General features: G+C 38.2%; 3 protein-coding genes across 5 annotated transcripts; all 3 read left to right on the forward strand.

The window, feature by feature from the left end:
• Window positions 1–5,278: 5,278 nt before the first annotated feature.
• Window positions 5,279–7,020, forward strand: LOC130731657 (uncharacterized). The gene is made up of 2 exons (XM_057583922.1): window positions 5,279–5,518; window positions 6,281–7,020. Exon 2 carries the CDS (start codon window positions 6,281–6,283, stop codon window positions 6,839–6,841), a length of 561 nt encoding a protein of 186 aa, XP_057439905.1. The 5' UTR covers window positions 5,279–5,518; the 3' UTR covers window positions 6,842–7,020.
• A 2,182-nt stretch (window positions 7,021–9,202) lies between these two features.
• Window positions 9,203–11,254, forward strand: LOC130731658 (uncharacterized). Of its 2 annotated transcripts, XR_009016773.1 has the most exons (3): window positions 9,203–9,455; window positions 9,693–9,752; window positions 10,515–11,254. XR_009016773.1 is itself a non-coding variant. In XM_057583923.1 (2 exons), exon 2 carries the CDS (start codon window positions 10,515–10,517, stop codon window positions 11,073–11,075), a length of 561 nt encoding a protein of 186 aa, XP_057439906.1. In that variant the 5' UTR covers window positions 9,513–9,752; the 3' UTR covers window positions 11,076–11,254. The 2 variants fall into 2 exon arrangements, 1 of the variants encoding a protein (XP_057439906.1); XM_057583923.1 differs by lacking the exon at window positions 9,203–9,455 and having other exon boundaries at window positions 9,513–9,752.
• A 3,303-nt stretch (window positions 11,255–14,557) lies between these two features.
• On the forward strand, window positions 14,558–16,287 carry LOC130733888 (LOB domain-containing protein 13-like). Of its 2 annotated transcripts, none has more exons than XM_057586172.1 (3): window positions 14,558–14,707; window positions 14,923–15,173; window positions 15,575–16,287. In XM_057586172.1, exons 1-3 carry the CDS (start codon window positions 14,686–14,688, stop codon window positions 16,025–16,027), a joined length of 726 nt encoding a protein of 241 aa, XP_057442155.1. In that variant the 5' UTR covers window positions 14,558–14,685; the 3' UTR covers window positions 16,028–16,287. The 2 variants fall into 2 exon arrangements, with proteins under 2 accessions (XP_057442155.1, XP_057442156.1); XM_057586173.1 differs by having other exon boundaries at window positions 14,927–15,173.
• Window positions 16,288–16,406: the final 119 nt, after the last annotated feature.

Below are 16,406 nucleotides of genomic sequence, written 5' to 3' on the forward strand. Positions count from 1 at the left end.
TCCAAACACTCAAATATTACTCCCTCCGTTCCAAAATGTAAGTTGTATTAGAATTTATACCATATTCCAAAATATAAGTTGTTTTGAAAAACCAATGCATTTTTTCTCTCTTTCTTCCTTATATACCCTCATTTAATATTGTATCTCTAAATTACCACCTTCAATTTTCACCTATCACAACTCTTACTATCCACTTAATCAATAATAACATTTCTCTCTCCTTAATATAAGACAACTTTAAATAGGGGTATTTTAATCAAAAAAATTATCAATTAATGAGCTCTTAAACAATGTGCACAACCTAAAAATACCTACATTTTGGAACGGAGGGAGTATTATTTTCAAAAATAATAATATTTCACACATTTCATGCAACTTTCACATGCGAAAACCAAGAAAATCACTAACAAGTCACACTTCATTATTTATTCAAGGTAAATAATAATATCATAAAAATAAGGTCTTACAACAATCCTCGTGGTTCGATAATTTAAAACCGAGTAGATTTTGTGCACTTGCAGAGGAACCAACAAGCAACTACTTTCAGTAGTAGGTCAGGATGCCAACAACCATCTGTATGTGGTAGCTTATGCAGTTGTGAATGTGGAAAATAAAGACAATTGGAAATGGTTTCTGGAGCTACTCCATGCAGATTTGGGAGATTACAGGCAGCATGGTTGGACTTTTATCTCAGACATGCAGATTGTGATATACCCAGTACCCTACTCTTATGACATTTCCTAAGGACTAATTTGATAGTATATATAACTTACAAGGACTAATTTGACATTAAGTACAAACTTATTTTTAATTTGACATTGTGTAACCTTGCTTGGTGCAGGGTCTCATCCCAGCTATGCAGGACGTTATGCCTGGGGTGAGACACGAATACTGTGCAATGCATCTGTGGAGAAATTTTACAAGACAATGGAAGGACAAGGAGATGAAGAATGTTGTGTGGAATTGTGCTAGGGAAAGGACAGTTGAAAATTTCACTGCAAAGATGAACATAATTAGAACAAAGAATGCACAAGCACGGGCATATCTCAACAAGTGGCCAAAAGAAGCATGGACCAAGGCCTACTTCAGAGAGGGGAAAATAACGGGTGGGCAGCTGTGTGGACATGGGATGGTGTTGAGGAAAGGTATGAGGTTCAGAGTTGGGATGGAAGGGTGGATGTGAGTTTGACATACAAGACACACCTGCACTTGTAGGTTCTGGCAGTTGACTGGCATGCCTTGTAAGCATGTGCTGCAATTTCCTAGAAGAATGATCATGATGAGGACTATTTCCATGCTTGGTTGACAATGGGAGCATACAAGAGCACTTATGAGTTTTGTGTTCGCCCCCTGCAAGTCAAGAATTTTGGGAACAAACAGATTATGTGAGGCCAATTCCACCAAAGGTGAACAAGAGGAAACCTGGTAGCCCGAAAAGGAACAGGAGGAGGGATGGTAATGAGGAACCTGTTGCTGGCACAAGAATCAGGAGGTCATATCCTCTAATAACATGCACTCGGTGTGGGCTAACCAATCACAATTCCAGAGGTTGCCACTATCATGGTGTACCATTGAGGCCAAGGAATTGGGTTCCACCCCTACCTGAGCAAACTAAGCAAACTAAGGTTGTCTATCTCAGAATGCCCCCACAAGTGACACTCCTCAGTCCCAAGAGTCACTATAGGTAAATCAATTCCCTTTACATTAATTTTTATACTTATTAAAGTTTTGGTGTAAATGAACTAATTAAAACTTATTTGAATTGACAGGGAACTCCTACTGTGGTAGCTCCTGCAACTACCACCTTGCCAACTGAAACTGCACCTCTGTTGCTCCTGCATCTACCACCTTGTCAACTGCACCTCCAACAGCTTCTAGATCTGGAAGAAATTCCAACAGGCCTGTTGCTGCACCTCTGCCTACATTCACTAGAAATAGACCTTCTACTATAGCTTCTGCTGCTGCACCTTTGCCTGCATTCACTGGAAATAGACCTCCAACTGGGTTTGTTATTTGGCCTAATAGACCAATAGGAAGCAGCCCTCTACCTACTTTCACTACAAGCAGGCCTGCTGGAACTGTTTGTAGGCCTACTCCTTGTGCTCCAGCTGCTGCAAGAGGAGGTTATAGGCCACCTCCAATTAGAGGACCAATGTTTAGGCCACCCAGGCAATCAATGGAAGCATCTTCCTCAACTCCTCCATCAGTCCAACCACAATTCCAAGCAAGAAGTTCACAACCACCAGGGCCAGTGACAGATGTCTATCCTGGAGGACAAATGACATTCACCCCAACACCTTCTATGTATCCAATACCTCAGAGGACAATTGATGAGAATGAAGAATAAGATTCTTGGAGACTACTCTTTTTTGTGATGCAGCAGCCTATGACTTTTTTTGTTTCACCACTTTTAATGCTATGTACTGGCTGATGACATTCTATTTAGTAGCCTTAATAACTTTTTCATGACATTATCGTACACTATTTAAGTTATTTCATAGTTACTAGTTGATGACATTCTATTTAGTAGTCTTAGTAGTTTTTTTATGAACTTGAACTTGTGATTCAAGGAATGATGTATGCTCAGTTGAATATGCCTTGATTATGTATTGAAACTATATTATGAATGAAGAAGTAGATTATGAGAAAATGAGCTTTGGAATTTTTTTCAGTCTCAAAAGCATGACAAAATGTATGACAAAAGCATCAATTATGCATTTCATTGATAACCAAACATGACCATACATTCATCACTCCAAAAACTACACAATCCCTGCATTGTTGTTGCACATAACTAACCTAATTAACCCCCACATTACATGAAATGACACAACTTCACAATCATCATTACAAACACAAGCAAACCCATCACTATGACATAACTTCTCATCAATTGACCTTGTCGAGCATCAAGCTCATTGTTCTTGCACATAACTGCATTCATGTAGCTAATTTGTTCAATCACCATCTCATTTTTCTTCAAAATAGCTTCCTTCATAAGCACCACGTCCTGAACCAACACTTGATTCTTCAGGGAAATTTCATTCAACACCCTCAGAACTTCTTCATTCTGCATACAATTTTGGGCATTTGATACAACTTCATTTTCATCTTCAACCCAACGAAAGAAATTGCAGTTAGACAAATGACCATGTACAAATAAACCCAAACAACCCAGAAATTATAAATTACTCATACATATGCAAAAAAATCAAACATCCCAGAAATCATTTACTTGCCTTTGGTAGATAGCAACTATAGAAGAGTTTCCCTGAGTTGGCATCATTTCTTGAAACCCTAACCATTGCTTCTTCACCGCACTTGCAATGGGGTACTCCATCGTTCATGGCCGAGCTTGAACTACCCATGTGTTTTTTCGATGACCTTTGTTGAACTCGAGACCTAGAACTCCCACTCATCTCCCTTTCAGTGGCGACGAAGATTGATGGAGGAAATTTCAAGATTGGAACAAGGAAGCTTCAAAGATTCAAGGTTGCTGAATTTGCGATTTTCCCCCAAGTGTCAGGGTTCATCTTCATATAATGGTAATCAGGGACTAATTTGAAGGACCAAAAACGTTCATTTCCACATAGGCAACCCATGGTGGAAAAGAAATTCCATGTCACCTCTAGTGGTAACATCCATTTGTGTTTTTCAACGTCAAGGACTAAAGTGAAGGCCGTCAGCCACTTTTGAGGACCGCATGATGGATAAAATTAGTCCAGAGGCGAATGTGACAACGCCTAACACTTTCAAGGACCAAAGTGACAATTTACCCCACATATACATTAGCATGTAATTTTAAAATCTAAAAGTTTAGTGGGGGCAATTAGTACACTTTATATATATAACTAGTATGTATACCCGTGTCGATGCACGGGGGACATATTTCCAAGTATATAATAATTTTCTTTTAATATATAGAATTATATATTTTGTATGAATGACAAAAAAATCTAATAATAATATTTTTTTAAATTTGTTTATGATATAATAATACAATAATTTGTATGATTTTTTTTATCCTTTTATTTTCGTTTTTCATTTTTCCAAATAAGATGATAGAAAATTTGAATTACATATTAAATTATATATTTTTTACACTATATAATTGTGATTTCCTAAACTCTAAATAAATAAAAAAATCAAAGGATGCAATAATAATTCTCTTATATAAAATACTATAATATATTTATCAAAAAGCAAGAACATTTAACTAAAAATCGCAATAGATATCTCTGGTGGAAAAACATCGCATTCCAGTGAAGCATACAAAATTGTTGGATTTTAAATCCAATCTATCTAATTGTTAACCACCAAAAAAAATAAAAAACACAACTGCAAAATTTCAATAATTGACTTCTGGTTGGAGAATTTTTTCACGGAATTAATTCGTTCATGACTCCAACAATGTATTTCAGTTAGCATAAATATTTATTAGTATTTCAGTTAGCATAAATATTTTACCAGCTGATTAATGTATCAATATGTAAGACCCGGTGATTTATTTATGTTTTGTATTATTGAAGAATAATATAAAGTACGATGTTTTATTCGGTAAGGAGAAATTACTGATAAATTGTTACTATATCGGCTGTATAGTAATTTATTACGTAATTAATTATTACGTAAGGCGCGAGTAGTCGATATGCATGCATGCACATGCATGAAATTCGAGTAGTGCATAGAATATGCATAAAAGGGAATTTTCGAGACTTATATCTATTATATTGGAGGAGGAGATTTACTTATTTATTTGTTAAGTAAATATAAAGTGTTTTGGAGTTTTTATTTAAATAATTTTTTTTAATTGGATTTAATGTTATTTTGGAAATAAGAAAAGAAAAAAAAAGAATTGAAGATATATTTTCTTCTAGGGAGTGGCCGAAACTTTGTTAGGATAATGGTTTGGTTTTTCAAATTTGAAAATTATTTCCATGTGTTTAGTGTTTTAATAATAAAAAAAAAAAAAAAAAACCAAATATCCTAACAAACTAGAAGGGGGGGGACGGCCAAGGTTGTTAGAGGGAATTTAGGGGAGTTTGTTACTTGCTTAGTGGAAAAGTAATTAATTTGAATAAAAATTAATTAAAATTTTATTTTTGCCCTTGGGCTTGGGCTAAAATTAAGGGTTTTATCGTATTTTTACCTCCACATCCTCCACTATAAATAGGAGTCTCTAGTGAAGGGAAAATCACAACTCAGAGCTCTCCAAATTTTTGTGAGTCTCTATCTCTCCCTCTCCAGAGTTCTTCTTGACCTCTATAAGAAATAATTCCTATAGTAACTAAGCTCTGCTTCCTTCGGGAAGTAGTGAACTCAAGTATTTTTTCTTCTTGTTTACAAGAAGAAGATGAAATATTGTTTGGTTTTAGGGGATGGGGTTCGAATATTTGAAGGGGGGAAATGATGCTCCTTTTTCCTTCAAATTCTAACCCTAGTTTGTTGGTCCGTGCAGGTTCGCGCACGGAAAGGTTAGATCGAACGTACTCGATCTCGCGTGGAAAGCGTAGCCAAGGTGAGGGCACTTCCGTCTAGAGAAGTCTTACTGCTTTCCTGCATGTGAAGTTGTATGCGAGTGTGGTTGATAACATGCTTAGTATTAGTATTCAATATTATGCTAAGTGATGATATGATGTATGATTTATTACTAAGTTAATATGATAAATTCTTAGTATGCTATAGAACTAGTTAGTTGATGTATGCTAGTTCAAGTATGCCTTATTTGCTAAGTGAAATTATGCATGATGTTATTTAATTTCAATAACATGAGATAAAATGCCTGTCTATTTACTTGAAGTAGTAACATGAGACTAGGATTTTATGATATTTACTCGCATGCAAGTAAATTATGATTAGTGGAACATAGGTCTGGTTAAGACTATGAACCATGAGAACAGTGGTTCCGTTAGAGACAAAACGGATAACTTGCACGCGAGGGTGAATGCGGTTTGAACCGTGATGTTATGACTTGTGGGTGTCTGGCCCATGGTGTGCTGTGGTCGTTCCAAGGAACGCCATGATGTTGTGAGCTTTGCTCATGGTGTTGTTCGTCTGCTGGACGAATGGTGTTGGATCCAAGGTGAAAGGTGGTTGTGTGAAAAGTGAGGACGCATAGACTAACTGAAACTTAGGCTATGTGATTAACCTTTTAGTTATGTTCTGTTGATTAATGATGATATTATATTGTCTATAACATGCTAGAGACTAGAGATATTTGAGAGTCAGAAGTTGACCCTCTCTATTTGCTATTTGTTGTTTGGGCGCTTAACGCCAACAGATGGTGATCCGGAAGGAGCTAGTGGATCAGGACTGGGAGATTTATCTCCATAGTTTTGATGAGGACACGGCCTGGGGTGTCGACTACCGCCAGGAGAAGAACGTGTACGTCGGCGGCGCGACCATCTTCAAAAGAGACCAAGCTGGGCAGATTGTTGAGACTCAGCCTATCAGAGGGAAGATTCGGTTTCCTCACGCACCCTTCCGTTTTGGACTCCCCTTAGGGATGGATTTTCTCAGCGGTTCGGAGTCGGACCCTAGTGAGGGGCCAGGCTACGAGTCAGGCGAGGGGAGCGAGCCTTCAGTGACTTCCGAGTACCGGAATCCGACAGAGGGACTTTTGGTGCCGAAGGAGGAGCCGGTGAGCCCCATTGCACCACCCGAGCAAGAGCTGAATCAGGGACTCATGGATCCCGTACCATTAGGGTTTGGGTGGAGCTTGGAGGCATTGAGGCAGTGGAACCTGGACATGAAAGTTGAGCTTCCGAAGCCAGGAGAGGAGACGCCGGAGCCTTCCAACATGTGGGCCAGAGAAGATGCAGACTGCAACGAGTGGCCTTGATTGGGTTGAGAGCGCTGTTTTATTTTTGGAGCTTTTATTTTACTTTGAAGTACTTGTAGTTGATTTTCAAATGTAAACAATTTTGTCAGATTACTAGGGTGGTTTTGTTTACACACATGGGTGTGGCCACCGTACATTATTTCAGTTATTGGATTTATATCAATCGTTCGTTTTCCTTACTCGCACGTTTGTTTATTTGATTTATATTTAACGCTGAGAACTTTCGTAATAATTGGATCTTTGTCATTTAATGAAGATTAATAAATGGACGGCGAAAATTCTTTGTGAAAATCATGATTTTTGGTTTTTCGTGACGTCCGAGAAATCGGGGCGTTACATTGTGGTATCAGAGCTCCGGTTGAGAAACCAGAGCACTAAGGGTTTTAGGCTTACGAGTTTCCGAACTCGTTGGTGTTTTTGTTTTTGATAAAGATGTTTTCAAAACTTCGCGGTGAGATTGGGTAGACTTGTTTGCTAAGATGTTTGTTTGGCTGTGAGAATGTCTGCGATTAGTATCATTGCCGTGATACTTGAGATTAAGTGTTTGACTCTTTGTCAAGATATTTTGAGGAAGTTTATTTTGGATGAGGGTCATAAGAGTAGATTGAGTATTCATCTGGGAATGACGAAAATGTATCAAGACTTAAAACTTCATTTTTGGTGGCCTGGGATGAAGAAACAAGTAGCTGAGTATGTGTCGACATGTTTGACGTGTCAGAAGGCGAAGGTGGAACATCAGAAACCAGCAGGAAAGCTGCAGTCATTGGATGTCCCGGAGTGGAAATGGGATAGCATTTCCATGGACTTCGTGACGGCGTTGCCGCTTACACGAAGGAAGTTCGATGCAATTTGGGTTGTAGTTGATCGATTGACGAAGACTGCTCACTTCGTGCCAATCAATCTGAACTACAAGGTAGAGAGGTTGGCGGAGATATACATTGCTGAGATTGTACGCTTGCACGGTGTGCCATCTAGCATTGTGTCGGACAGAGACCCGAGGTTTACCTCGCGTTTCTGGGAAGCTTTGCAGCGGGCTTTGGGAACCAGGTTGAAATTGAGTTCCGCTTATCATCCACAGACGGATGGGCAAACCGAGAGGACCATCCAATCCTTGGAGGATTTGCTAAGAGCTTGTGTACTGGATCACAAAGGCAGCTGGGATGAGATGTTGCCATTGATCGAGTTCACTTACAACAACAGTTTTCATGCAAGTATAGGGATGGCGCCTTATGAAGCGTTGTATGGTCGGAGGTGCCGTACACCCTTGTGCTGGCATCAAGATGGGGAGAACTTGATTGTTGGGCCTGAATTAGTTCAGCAAACCACAGAAGAGGTGAAGCAAATCCAAGAGAAGATGAGGGTTTCGCAGAGTCGTCAGAAAAGTTATGCTGACAATCGCAGGAAGGAGTTGGAGTTTCAAGCTGGAGATCATGTCTTCCTGCGGGTTACCCCGATGACAGGTGTCGGAAGGGCGATCAAGTCAAAGAAGCTTACTCCAAAGTTTATCGGACCGTACCAAATTACGGAGCGTGTTGGACCCGTGGCGTATAGGATTGCCTTACCGCTGTTCCTATCCAACATACATGATGTGCTGCATGTGTCGCAACTTCGGAAGTATATGGCTGACGATTCTCATGTGATTGAACCTGATGATATTCAGCTGAAGGATGATCTAACGATGGAGATGCCGCCCATCAAGATCGTCGACAAAAGCACCAAACGCTTGAGGAACAAGGAAGTATCCTTAGTGAAGGTTGTATGGAATCAAGCTACGGGCGATGCGACTTGGGAATTAGAGGATAAAATGCGGGAATCACATCCCGAGTTGTTTGTAGACCCTTAAGTTTCGAGGTCGAAACTATTTTAAGGGGGGGAGTATTGTAAGACCCGGTGATTTATTTATGTTTTGTATTATTGAAGAATAATATAAAGTACGATGTTTTATTCGGTAAGGAGAAATTACTGATAAATTGTTACTATATCGGCTGTATAGTAATTTATTACGTAATTAATTATTACGTAAGGCGCGAGTAGTCGATATGCATGCATGCACATGCATGAAATTCGAGTAGTGCATAGAATATGCATAAAAGGGAATTTTCGAGACTTATATCTATTATATTGGAGGAGGAGATTTACTTATTTATTTGTTAAGTAAATATAAAGTGTTTTGGAGTTTTTATTTAAATAATTTTTTTTAATTGGATTTAATGTTATTTTGGAAATAAGAAAAGAAAAAAAAAGAATTGAAGATATATTTTCTTCTAGGGAGTGGCCGAAACTTTGTTAGGATAATGGTTTGGTTTTTCAAATTTGAAAATTATTTCCATGTGTTTAGTGTTTTAATAATAAAAAAAAAAAAAAAAAAAACCAAATATCCTAACAAACTAGAAGGGGGGGGACGGCCAAGGTTGTTAGAGGGAATTTAGGGGAGTTTGTTACTTGCTTAGTGGAAAAGTAATTAATTTGAATAAAAATTAATTAAAATTTTATTTTTGCCCTTGGGCTTGGGCTAAAATTAAGGGTTTTATCGTATTTTTACCTCCACATCCTCCACTATAAATAGGAGTCTCTAGTGAAGGGAAAATCACAACTCAGAGCTCTCCAAATTTTTGTGAGTCTCTATCTCTCCCTCTCCAGAGTTCTTCTTGACCTCTATAAGAAATAATTCCTATAGTAACTAAGCTCTGCTTCCTTCGGGAAGTAGTGAACTCAAGTATTTTTTCTTCTTGTTTACAAGAAGAAGATGAAATATTGTTTGGTTTTAGGGGATGGGGTTCGAATATTTGAAGGGGGGAAATGATGCTCCTTTTTCCTTCAAATTCTAACCCTAGTTTGTTGGTCCGTGCAGGTTCGCGCACGGAAAGGTTAGATCGAACGTACTCGATCTCGCGTGGAAAGCGTAGCCAAGGTGAGGGCACTTCCGTCTAGAGAAGTCTTACTGCTTTCCTGCATGTGAAGTTGTATGCGAGTGTGGTTGATAACATGCTTAGTATTAGTATTCAATATTATGCTAAGTGATGATATGATGTATGATTTATTACTAAGTTAATATGATAAATTCTTAGTATGCTATAGAACTAGTTAGTTGATGTATGCTAGTTCAAGTATGCCTTATTTGCTAAGTGAAATTATGCATGATGTTATTTAATTTCAATAACATGAGATAAAATGCCTGTCTATTTACTTGAAGTAGTAACATGAGACTAGGATTTTATGATATTTACTCGCATGCAAGTAAATTATGATTAGTGGAACATAGGTCTGGTTAAGACTATGAACCATGAGAACAGTGGTTCCGTTAGAGACAAAACGGATAACTTGCACGCGAGGGTGAATGCGGTTTGAACCGTGATGTTATGACTTGTGGGTGTCTGACCCATGGTGTGCTGTGGTCGTTCCAAGGAACGCCATGATGTTGTGAGCTTTGCTCATGGTGTTGTTCGTCTGCTGGACGAATGGTGTTGGATCCAAGGTGAAAGGTGGTTGTGTGAAAAGTGAGGACGCATAGACTAACTGAAACTTAGGCTATGTGATTAACCTTTTAGTTATGTTCTGTTGATTAATGATGATATTATATTGTCTATAACATGCTAGAGACTAGAGATATTTGAGAGTCAGAAGTTGACCCTCTCTATTTGCTATTTGTTGTTTGGGCGCTTAACGCCAACAGATGGTGATCCGGAAGGAGCTAGTGGATCAGGACTGGGAGATTTATCTCCATAGTTTTGATGAGGACACGGCCTGGGGTGTCGACTACCGCCAGGAGAAGAACGTGTACGTCGGCGGCGCGACCATCTTCAAAAGAGACCAAGCTGGGCAGATTGTTGAGACTCAGCCTATCAGAGGGAAGATTCGGTTTCCTCACGCACCCTTCCGTTTTGGACTCCCCTTAGGGATGGATTTTCTCAGCGGTTCGGAGTCGGACCCTAGTGAGGGGCCAGGCTACGAGTCAGGCGAGGGGAGCGAGCCTTCAGTGACTTCCGAGTACCGGAATCCGACAGAGGGACTTTTGGTGCCGAAGGAGGAGCCGGTGAGCCCCATTGCACCACCCGAGCAAGAGCTGAATCAGGGACTCATGGATCCCGTACCATTAGGGTTTGGGTGGAGCTTGGAGGCATTGAGGCAGTGGAACCTGGACATGAAAGTTGAGCTTCCGAAGCCAGGAGAGGAGACGCCGGAGCCTTCCAACATGTGGGCCAGAGAAGATGCAGACTGCAACGAGTGGCCTTGATTGGGTTGAGAGCGCTGTTTTATTTTTGGAGCTTTTATTTTACTTTGAAGTACTTGTAGTTGATTTTCAAATGTAAACAATTTTGTCAGATTACTAGGGTGGTTTTGTTTACACACATGGGTGTGGCCACCGTACATTATTTCAGTTATTGGATTTATATCAATCGTTCGTTTTCCTTACTCGCACGTTTGTTTATTTGATTTATATTTAACGCTGAGAACTTTCGTAATAATTGGATCTTTGTCATTTAATGAAGATTAATAAATGGACGGCGAAAATTCTTTGTGAAAATCATGATTTTTGGTTTTTCGTGACGTCCGAGAAATCGGGGCGTTACACAATACGCTCATATACAAACAATATTTCATTTATATAATTTAATTGAAAATCTTCCTCCTTTAGAGCCGTTTCTACCAGCAATTATTTGCACCAGCAAAACCTCATTTCCCGTAACTTGGTTGTTGTTTGCCTAACAATGTAAGCAAGTAGATCTTCTAGCCTGTTCACGCCAAATAAAGAGAATCTTTTAGTAACAATAGACTATCATATTTCCTGTAAAACAAATATAGATCAGTAAATCAATAAATAAATAAAGAAAACCAAATGAACTTTTAGGTGTACCAATTTAAGTGTTTTTGAACTTATAGTTCTGCTCTCTCTCTCTCTCTCTCACTCTCTCTCTCATCCCTCCCTTTCTCTCTCCCCTCCTTCCCTCCCTCCCTCCCTCCTTCCTCTCCCTCTCCCTCCCCCTATCTCTCTCTCTCTCTCTCATGTGTAAAGGACTTGTTATTCCAACAATTTATTCATTTAGAAGCTGAATTAATCTATATTGTGAGATTGTTATGCTGATTGGATGCTTAGAAACCTTGAATTTAGCGACTCAATAATTTTGCTTTCTCATCGAAAAACTTAAGCATAAAAAATATAAGCTATATATGTTCGTTTATTCCAATTGTCGTCAAAATTTCCTATATATATACATACATTTAAACATATGAAAGAAATTATAAAATTATACTGTTTGTTATTTTCTTTTTTTTTCTTTTTTTTTGAAAGATGAATAATATTGAAAGGAAAAAAGGCAAAGCCAAAGGATACATTCAAAGATAGAGTTCCAACGAAACCTAACAACAAGGAAAGATAGATAAATAGCAATAACATAAAAAGAAAGAGAGCACAAGGTGTGACAGAGTTATCCAAGACCACCCGCAGCGCAGGAACCGCCTCCCATCCTCAGAACGAGAACGAAAAACTACACGACCACTGTGAGACCGGGTCTTAATGGAATACCTTAACGGTTTTCAGAGCACCACCACAACGCATTCGATCTCCCGCACCCTGCTTTGGCCAGAGTATCAGCTTCAGTATTGGCTTCCCTAAATATGTGAACCACACTCAAGCAATTGACTTCTTGAACAAGAAGATCAATATGATTCAAATCGTTAAGTAACTTCCATGGTCGAGTCTTCCTTGAATTTACCCAGCCCACTGAAAGATTAGAATCACTTTCGATTATGATATTCCTTAGCATGAAACTTTGGCAAAAAATCAAAGCCTTAAGAATAGCTTTGATTTCAGCTTCAAATGCCCACCCGTAGCCTATGTTCAAGGAGAAGAAGCCAAGTACACAATTCTTAGAGTCTCGAACCACGCCACCAATCCCGCTCGGGCCAGGGTTACCTTGAGACGCCCCATCAACATTAACCTTCAAAATGCCTATGGCTGGCGGAGCCCAGATTGCTGTCCTTATTCCCGAGCATCCCTTTGATACCTTTACAGTGTAGAAATTATTTGAGAATTGTTCCATGCTATATGGACATTCTTTCCAAGAGCCTTTTATCCACCAAATGATTCTTAATATATGCATATCCCACACCTCTTGTGATTCAAAAGTCTTCTCCCTAAAAACAGCATTGTTACGGCCTAACCAAATTGACCATATCAGCGAATACGAGATAAGTTTCCAGAGTAGGGGATCAGTTTTTTCTACTAAATTCCCCCATTCCTCCAAGAGAGCTTGTAATGTGCCTGGTGCAACCCACATGATACCTTCCCGCTGAATAATGCCACACCATAGACCCCAGGAAATTTGTAGTGGAGAAAAAGATGCAATGTTGTTTCTGTGATGTTACCTGAACATAGAGCACAGGCCCCATTTACTGTTTGTTATTTTCAACTTGAAAATATTTGAATATAAATGTAAGACCTCGTGGAATCTATATTTTCACAATCAAATTAAAATGAGTTTGTATATCTACTCTTAAAATTATTTAACAGTATGGAAAAAGTACTAAAGTTTTAATTTTACCACGCCTAACACTTTCAATGACCAAAATGACAATTTACCCCACATATACATTAGCATGTAATTTTAAAATCTAAAAGTTTAGTGGCAAAAAAAAATGGTATTCACGAAACCTCTGCCTGCCGTTAACACACCATTTTTTTTTCCATGTTCAATGGGATCTTGGAAGCAGATCGTTTTTTTTTTATGGTGACTGGGCCTTTTAAGCATGATAGTTTTCTTGTTTTTTTTTTTTTTTTTTTTTACAATTCCTTGCTTATCCAATTGGTTTTTATGTTATTCGGCCTAAAGAAAATTGGATAGTGTGGTAGAACTCCATGTTTGGCCCCTCAACTTAAATTTCTGATTTTTTGTCAAAAAAGAAAAACTTAAATTTCTGATTTAAAAAAAAAAAAACTTAAATTTCTGGCTCCACCACCGTGCACATGTGGGTGGGATGAGGTGAGGTGATGTTGTGTCCGTGAAATATTCTTAGAGAGCTGTTGCAGTTCATCTTCATAGTATATCATTATTTGTCCACTGAAATTATATATCTTGCACTGTTTCTCATCTGCCCTTAAAATGGAGAAAATAGCCAAAGATCGTTAAGAATTGCAACCCTCTAATCTAATTGGTTCCTCATACATAACATAGCATACATGATCACAACTTGTGTCAAAACTTGTGAGACAAATACAAGGCATCCAATGAAGTGAGGCATACCACTTTGCAGCCCATAGCAATTTCTCCAATAATATTCTAAGAAAACTCAGCTGCTGAATAGTCTGACAATGATGCCTCTTGTTTGTTTTCTAAAGTCAATTGTCAGTTCTCCATAAAGGCTAACACGTGTGCAAGCTATTGACAAAGAGTCCTCTCTCCATTACAACCTAACCCTTTTGTTTTTTATTTTCTTGTTTTCCCCTATTTTTCTTGTAATTCAACATTGTTATAAAAAATTAACATGTAATTTCAAGAGATACATGCTTATTTCATATATTTCATATGGGAGTCTATTGAAAAAATTCTTACAAACTGAGAAGCTAATCTCACAAAAATGTAAATATTTTCAGCTCAAACTAAATAGTCTTGCGTTACTTTATCATATCAAAAAAGTATTTTAAAGAATCTAAATAATATCTGAATTTTTTTCTAATAGTTCTATCTTTTTCTTCTCTTTCTTTTAATAGACCATTGACCTGCTTTTCCTAATTACCTGGCCTTTTAAGGACTTGTTTCCCTGCTTTTTAGACCTTGTTTGTATCTGTCTGAAACAAACTTTTCTCCTCTCTCAACCCACCACTTAGATCAAGACAATCAAGAGGCATGTTTGGATCTCCAGAGACAGGTAAATATATATTCTCAGTTTAACTTTTTCTAGCTCCTCTCTTACCATCTGAAACATGGTAGATTTTCACTATGTATTTCTTCTGATGGTGCCAACTACCAAGGGCATGATGATCTGAGCATCCAAATGTCAAAACATGCATTATTTGTCTGTACAGACCTAGTGCTAACTGCTAAGGATGTTTGCTTAACATGGTGTTTTGTGTTTTGCCAAAGAAAGATTAGATGAGATAGCGAAGGCCAAATCAGAAGGAGAAGCAGCTTCTCAAATGGGAAGGAGACATTTTTATGGTCCAGCTTCAGGGACAACCTTGAACACAGTAACCCCTTGTGCTGCATGCAAGCTTCTGAGAAGAAGGTGTGCTGAAGAATGCCCTTTCTCCCCTTATTTCTCACCTCATGAGCCCCAGAAGTTTGCAGCTGTTCACAAAGTGTTTGGTGCAAGCAATGTTTCCAAGATGCTAATGGTTAGTACTTAGCTAGCTCCCGACTTAAAATTAGTGCAGGTTTTAAAATCCTTCTACAGTTGATTTTAAAGTCAGAATCAAAATATGTTTATGTGAGTAGTTTGTTGATGAAATAGAAACTAATCCAAACATGCTTCTTTCTGAAGCTGGGTTGTTCGAATCAATTCTAGTGAGAAGCTTATGGGAGTAGCTTCCTTTTCATGAGCATTAATTCCGAAACCTAGAAGCTACTTGAAAAAGTTTCTTCCCATAATTGATTTTGATTTCAGAATCAATTTTACAAGGGTTTTAAAACATGCTATTAGTAGTTACTCTTTTATTTCTTCAATAGGACTAATAACTACTCTTATGAGAGCAACTGTTGATTATTATTATTTTTCAAATTTTGATGCTATATCTAGGAGGTACCTGAAGGGCAAAGAGCTGATGCAGCAAATAGCATGGTTTATGAAGCAAACTTGAGGTTGAGAGATCCAGTGTATGGATGCATGGGTGCAATTTCAGCTTTGCAGCAACAAGTTCAATCATTGCAAGCAGAGCTACATGCAGTGAGAGCTGAGATACTAAAATACAAATACAGAGAAGCTGCTTCTCTGATTTCTTCTCATCATGCTGCTTTAGTTTCATCTGTTGTTGAAGCAGCATCAATGCCTGCACCAAACTCATCACAAAGTCTTTCTCAACCTCATCCTCCTCCATCACCTGCTCCTCCTCCACCACCAAGACCACTACCTTCACCTTCTGTGGTCCTTTCATCATTGTCTTCATCTTCAGCTTCTTCTCTTTACACTCCACCTAAAAGCACAATGAGCCATGGATCCATTTCCAGTGAAAATGTCACATACTTTGTTTAGGTCCAGTTAATTGTTAATTTCCTATTCATCATTTGCTGTAGGAATAATCAAGATTTATTTTCTCATCATCAGAGTAGAATGTATCACTTGAGCATATATATCAGGGATCATATCTTAATTTCTTTTTATCCTCTTTATGGAAAAGGGAGATGCCATTACATTCATATACTTTTAGTGATATTTTCTACAACTTTTTTTCATATGCTTTTTGCATAAACATTGTTATGATTTTTATTTTTATACAATTTCTATATTGATGCATGATATGTCTTCATTTTGTAAAGAACAATGCATTCGGACTGCAGGAATGGCTAGCATAAACTACTTGGTATTTAGAATTTGGGTTGGATTAATTCTATCTGAAAAGCTAGTTTCAGGT

Source organism: Lotus japonicus, chromosome 1 (assembly GCF_012489685.1).
Source record: "Lotus japonicus ecotype B-129 chromosome 1, LjGifu_v1.2".
In the NCBI taxonomy this organism is placed as follows: Eukaryota; Viridiplantae; Streptophyta; class Magnoliopsida; order Fabales; family Fabaceae; genus Lotus; species Lotus japonicus.

Coding starts and splice junctions, on each gene's coding strand:
- LOC130731658 (XM_057583923.1), top strand. CDS start 10,515: ATGGTGATCCGGAAGGAGCTAGTGGATCAGGACTGGGAGATTTATCTC.
- LOC130733888 (XM_057586172.1), top strand. CDS start 14,686: ATGTTTGGATCTCCAGAGACAG. Junction 14,708..14,922: donor GTTTGGATCTCCAGAGACAG/GTAAATATATAT, acceptor GTTTTGCCAAAG/AAAGATTAGATGAGATAGCG. Junction 15,174..15,574: donor ATGTTTCCAAGATGCTAATG/GTTAGTACTTAG, acceptor TGCTATATCTAG/GAGGTACCTGAAGGGCAAAG.
- LOC130731657 (XM_057583922.1), top strand. CDS start 6,281: ATGGTGATCCGGAAGGAGCTAGTGGATCAGGACTGGGAGATTTATCTC.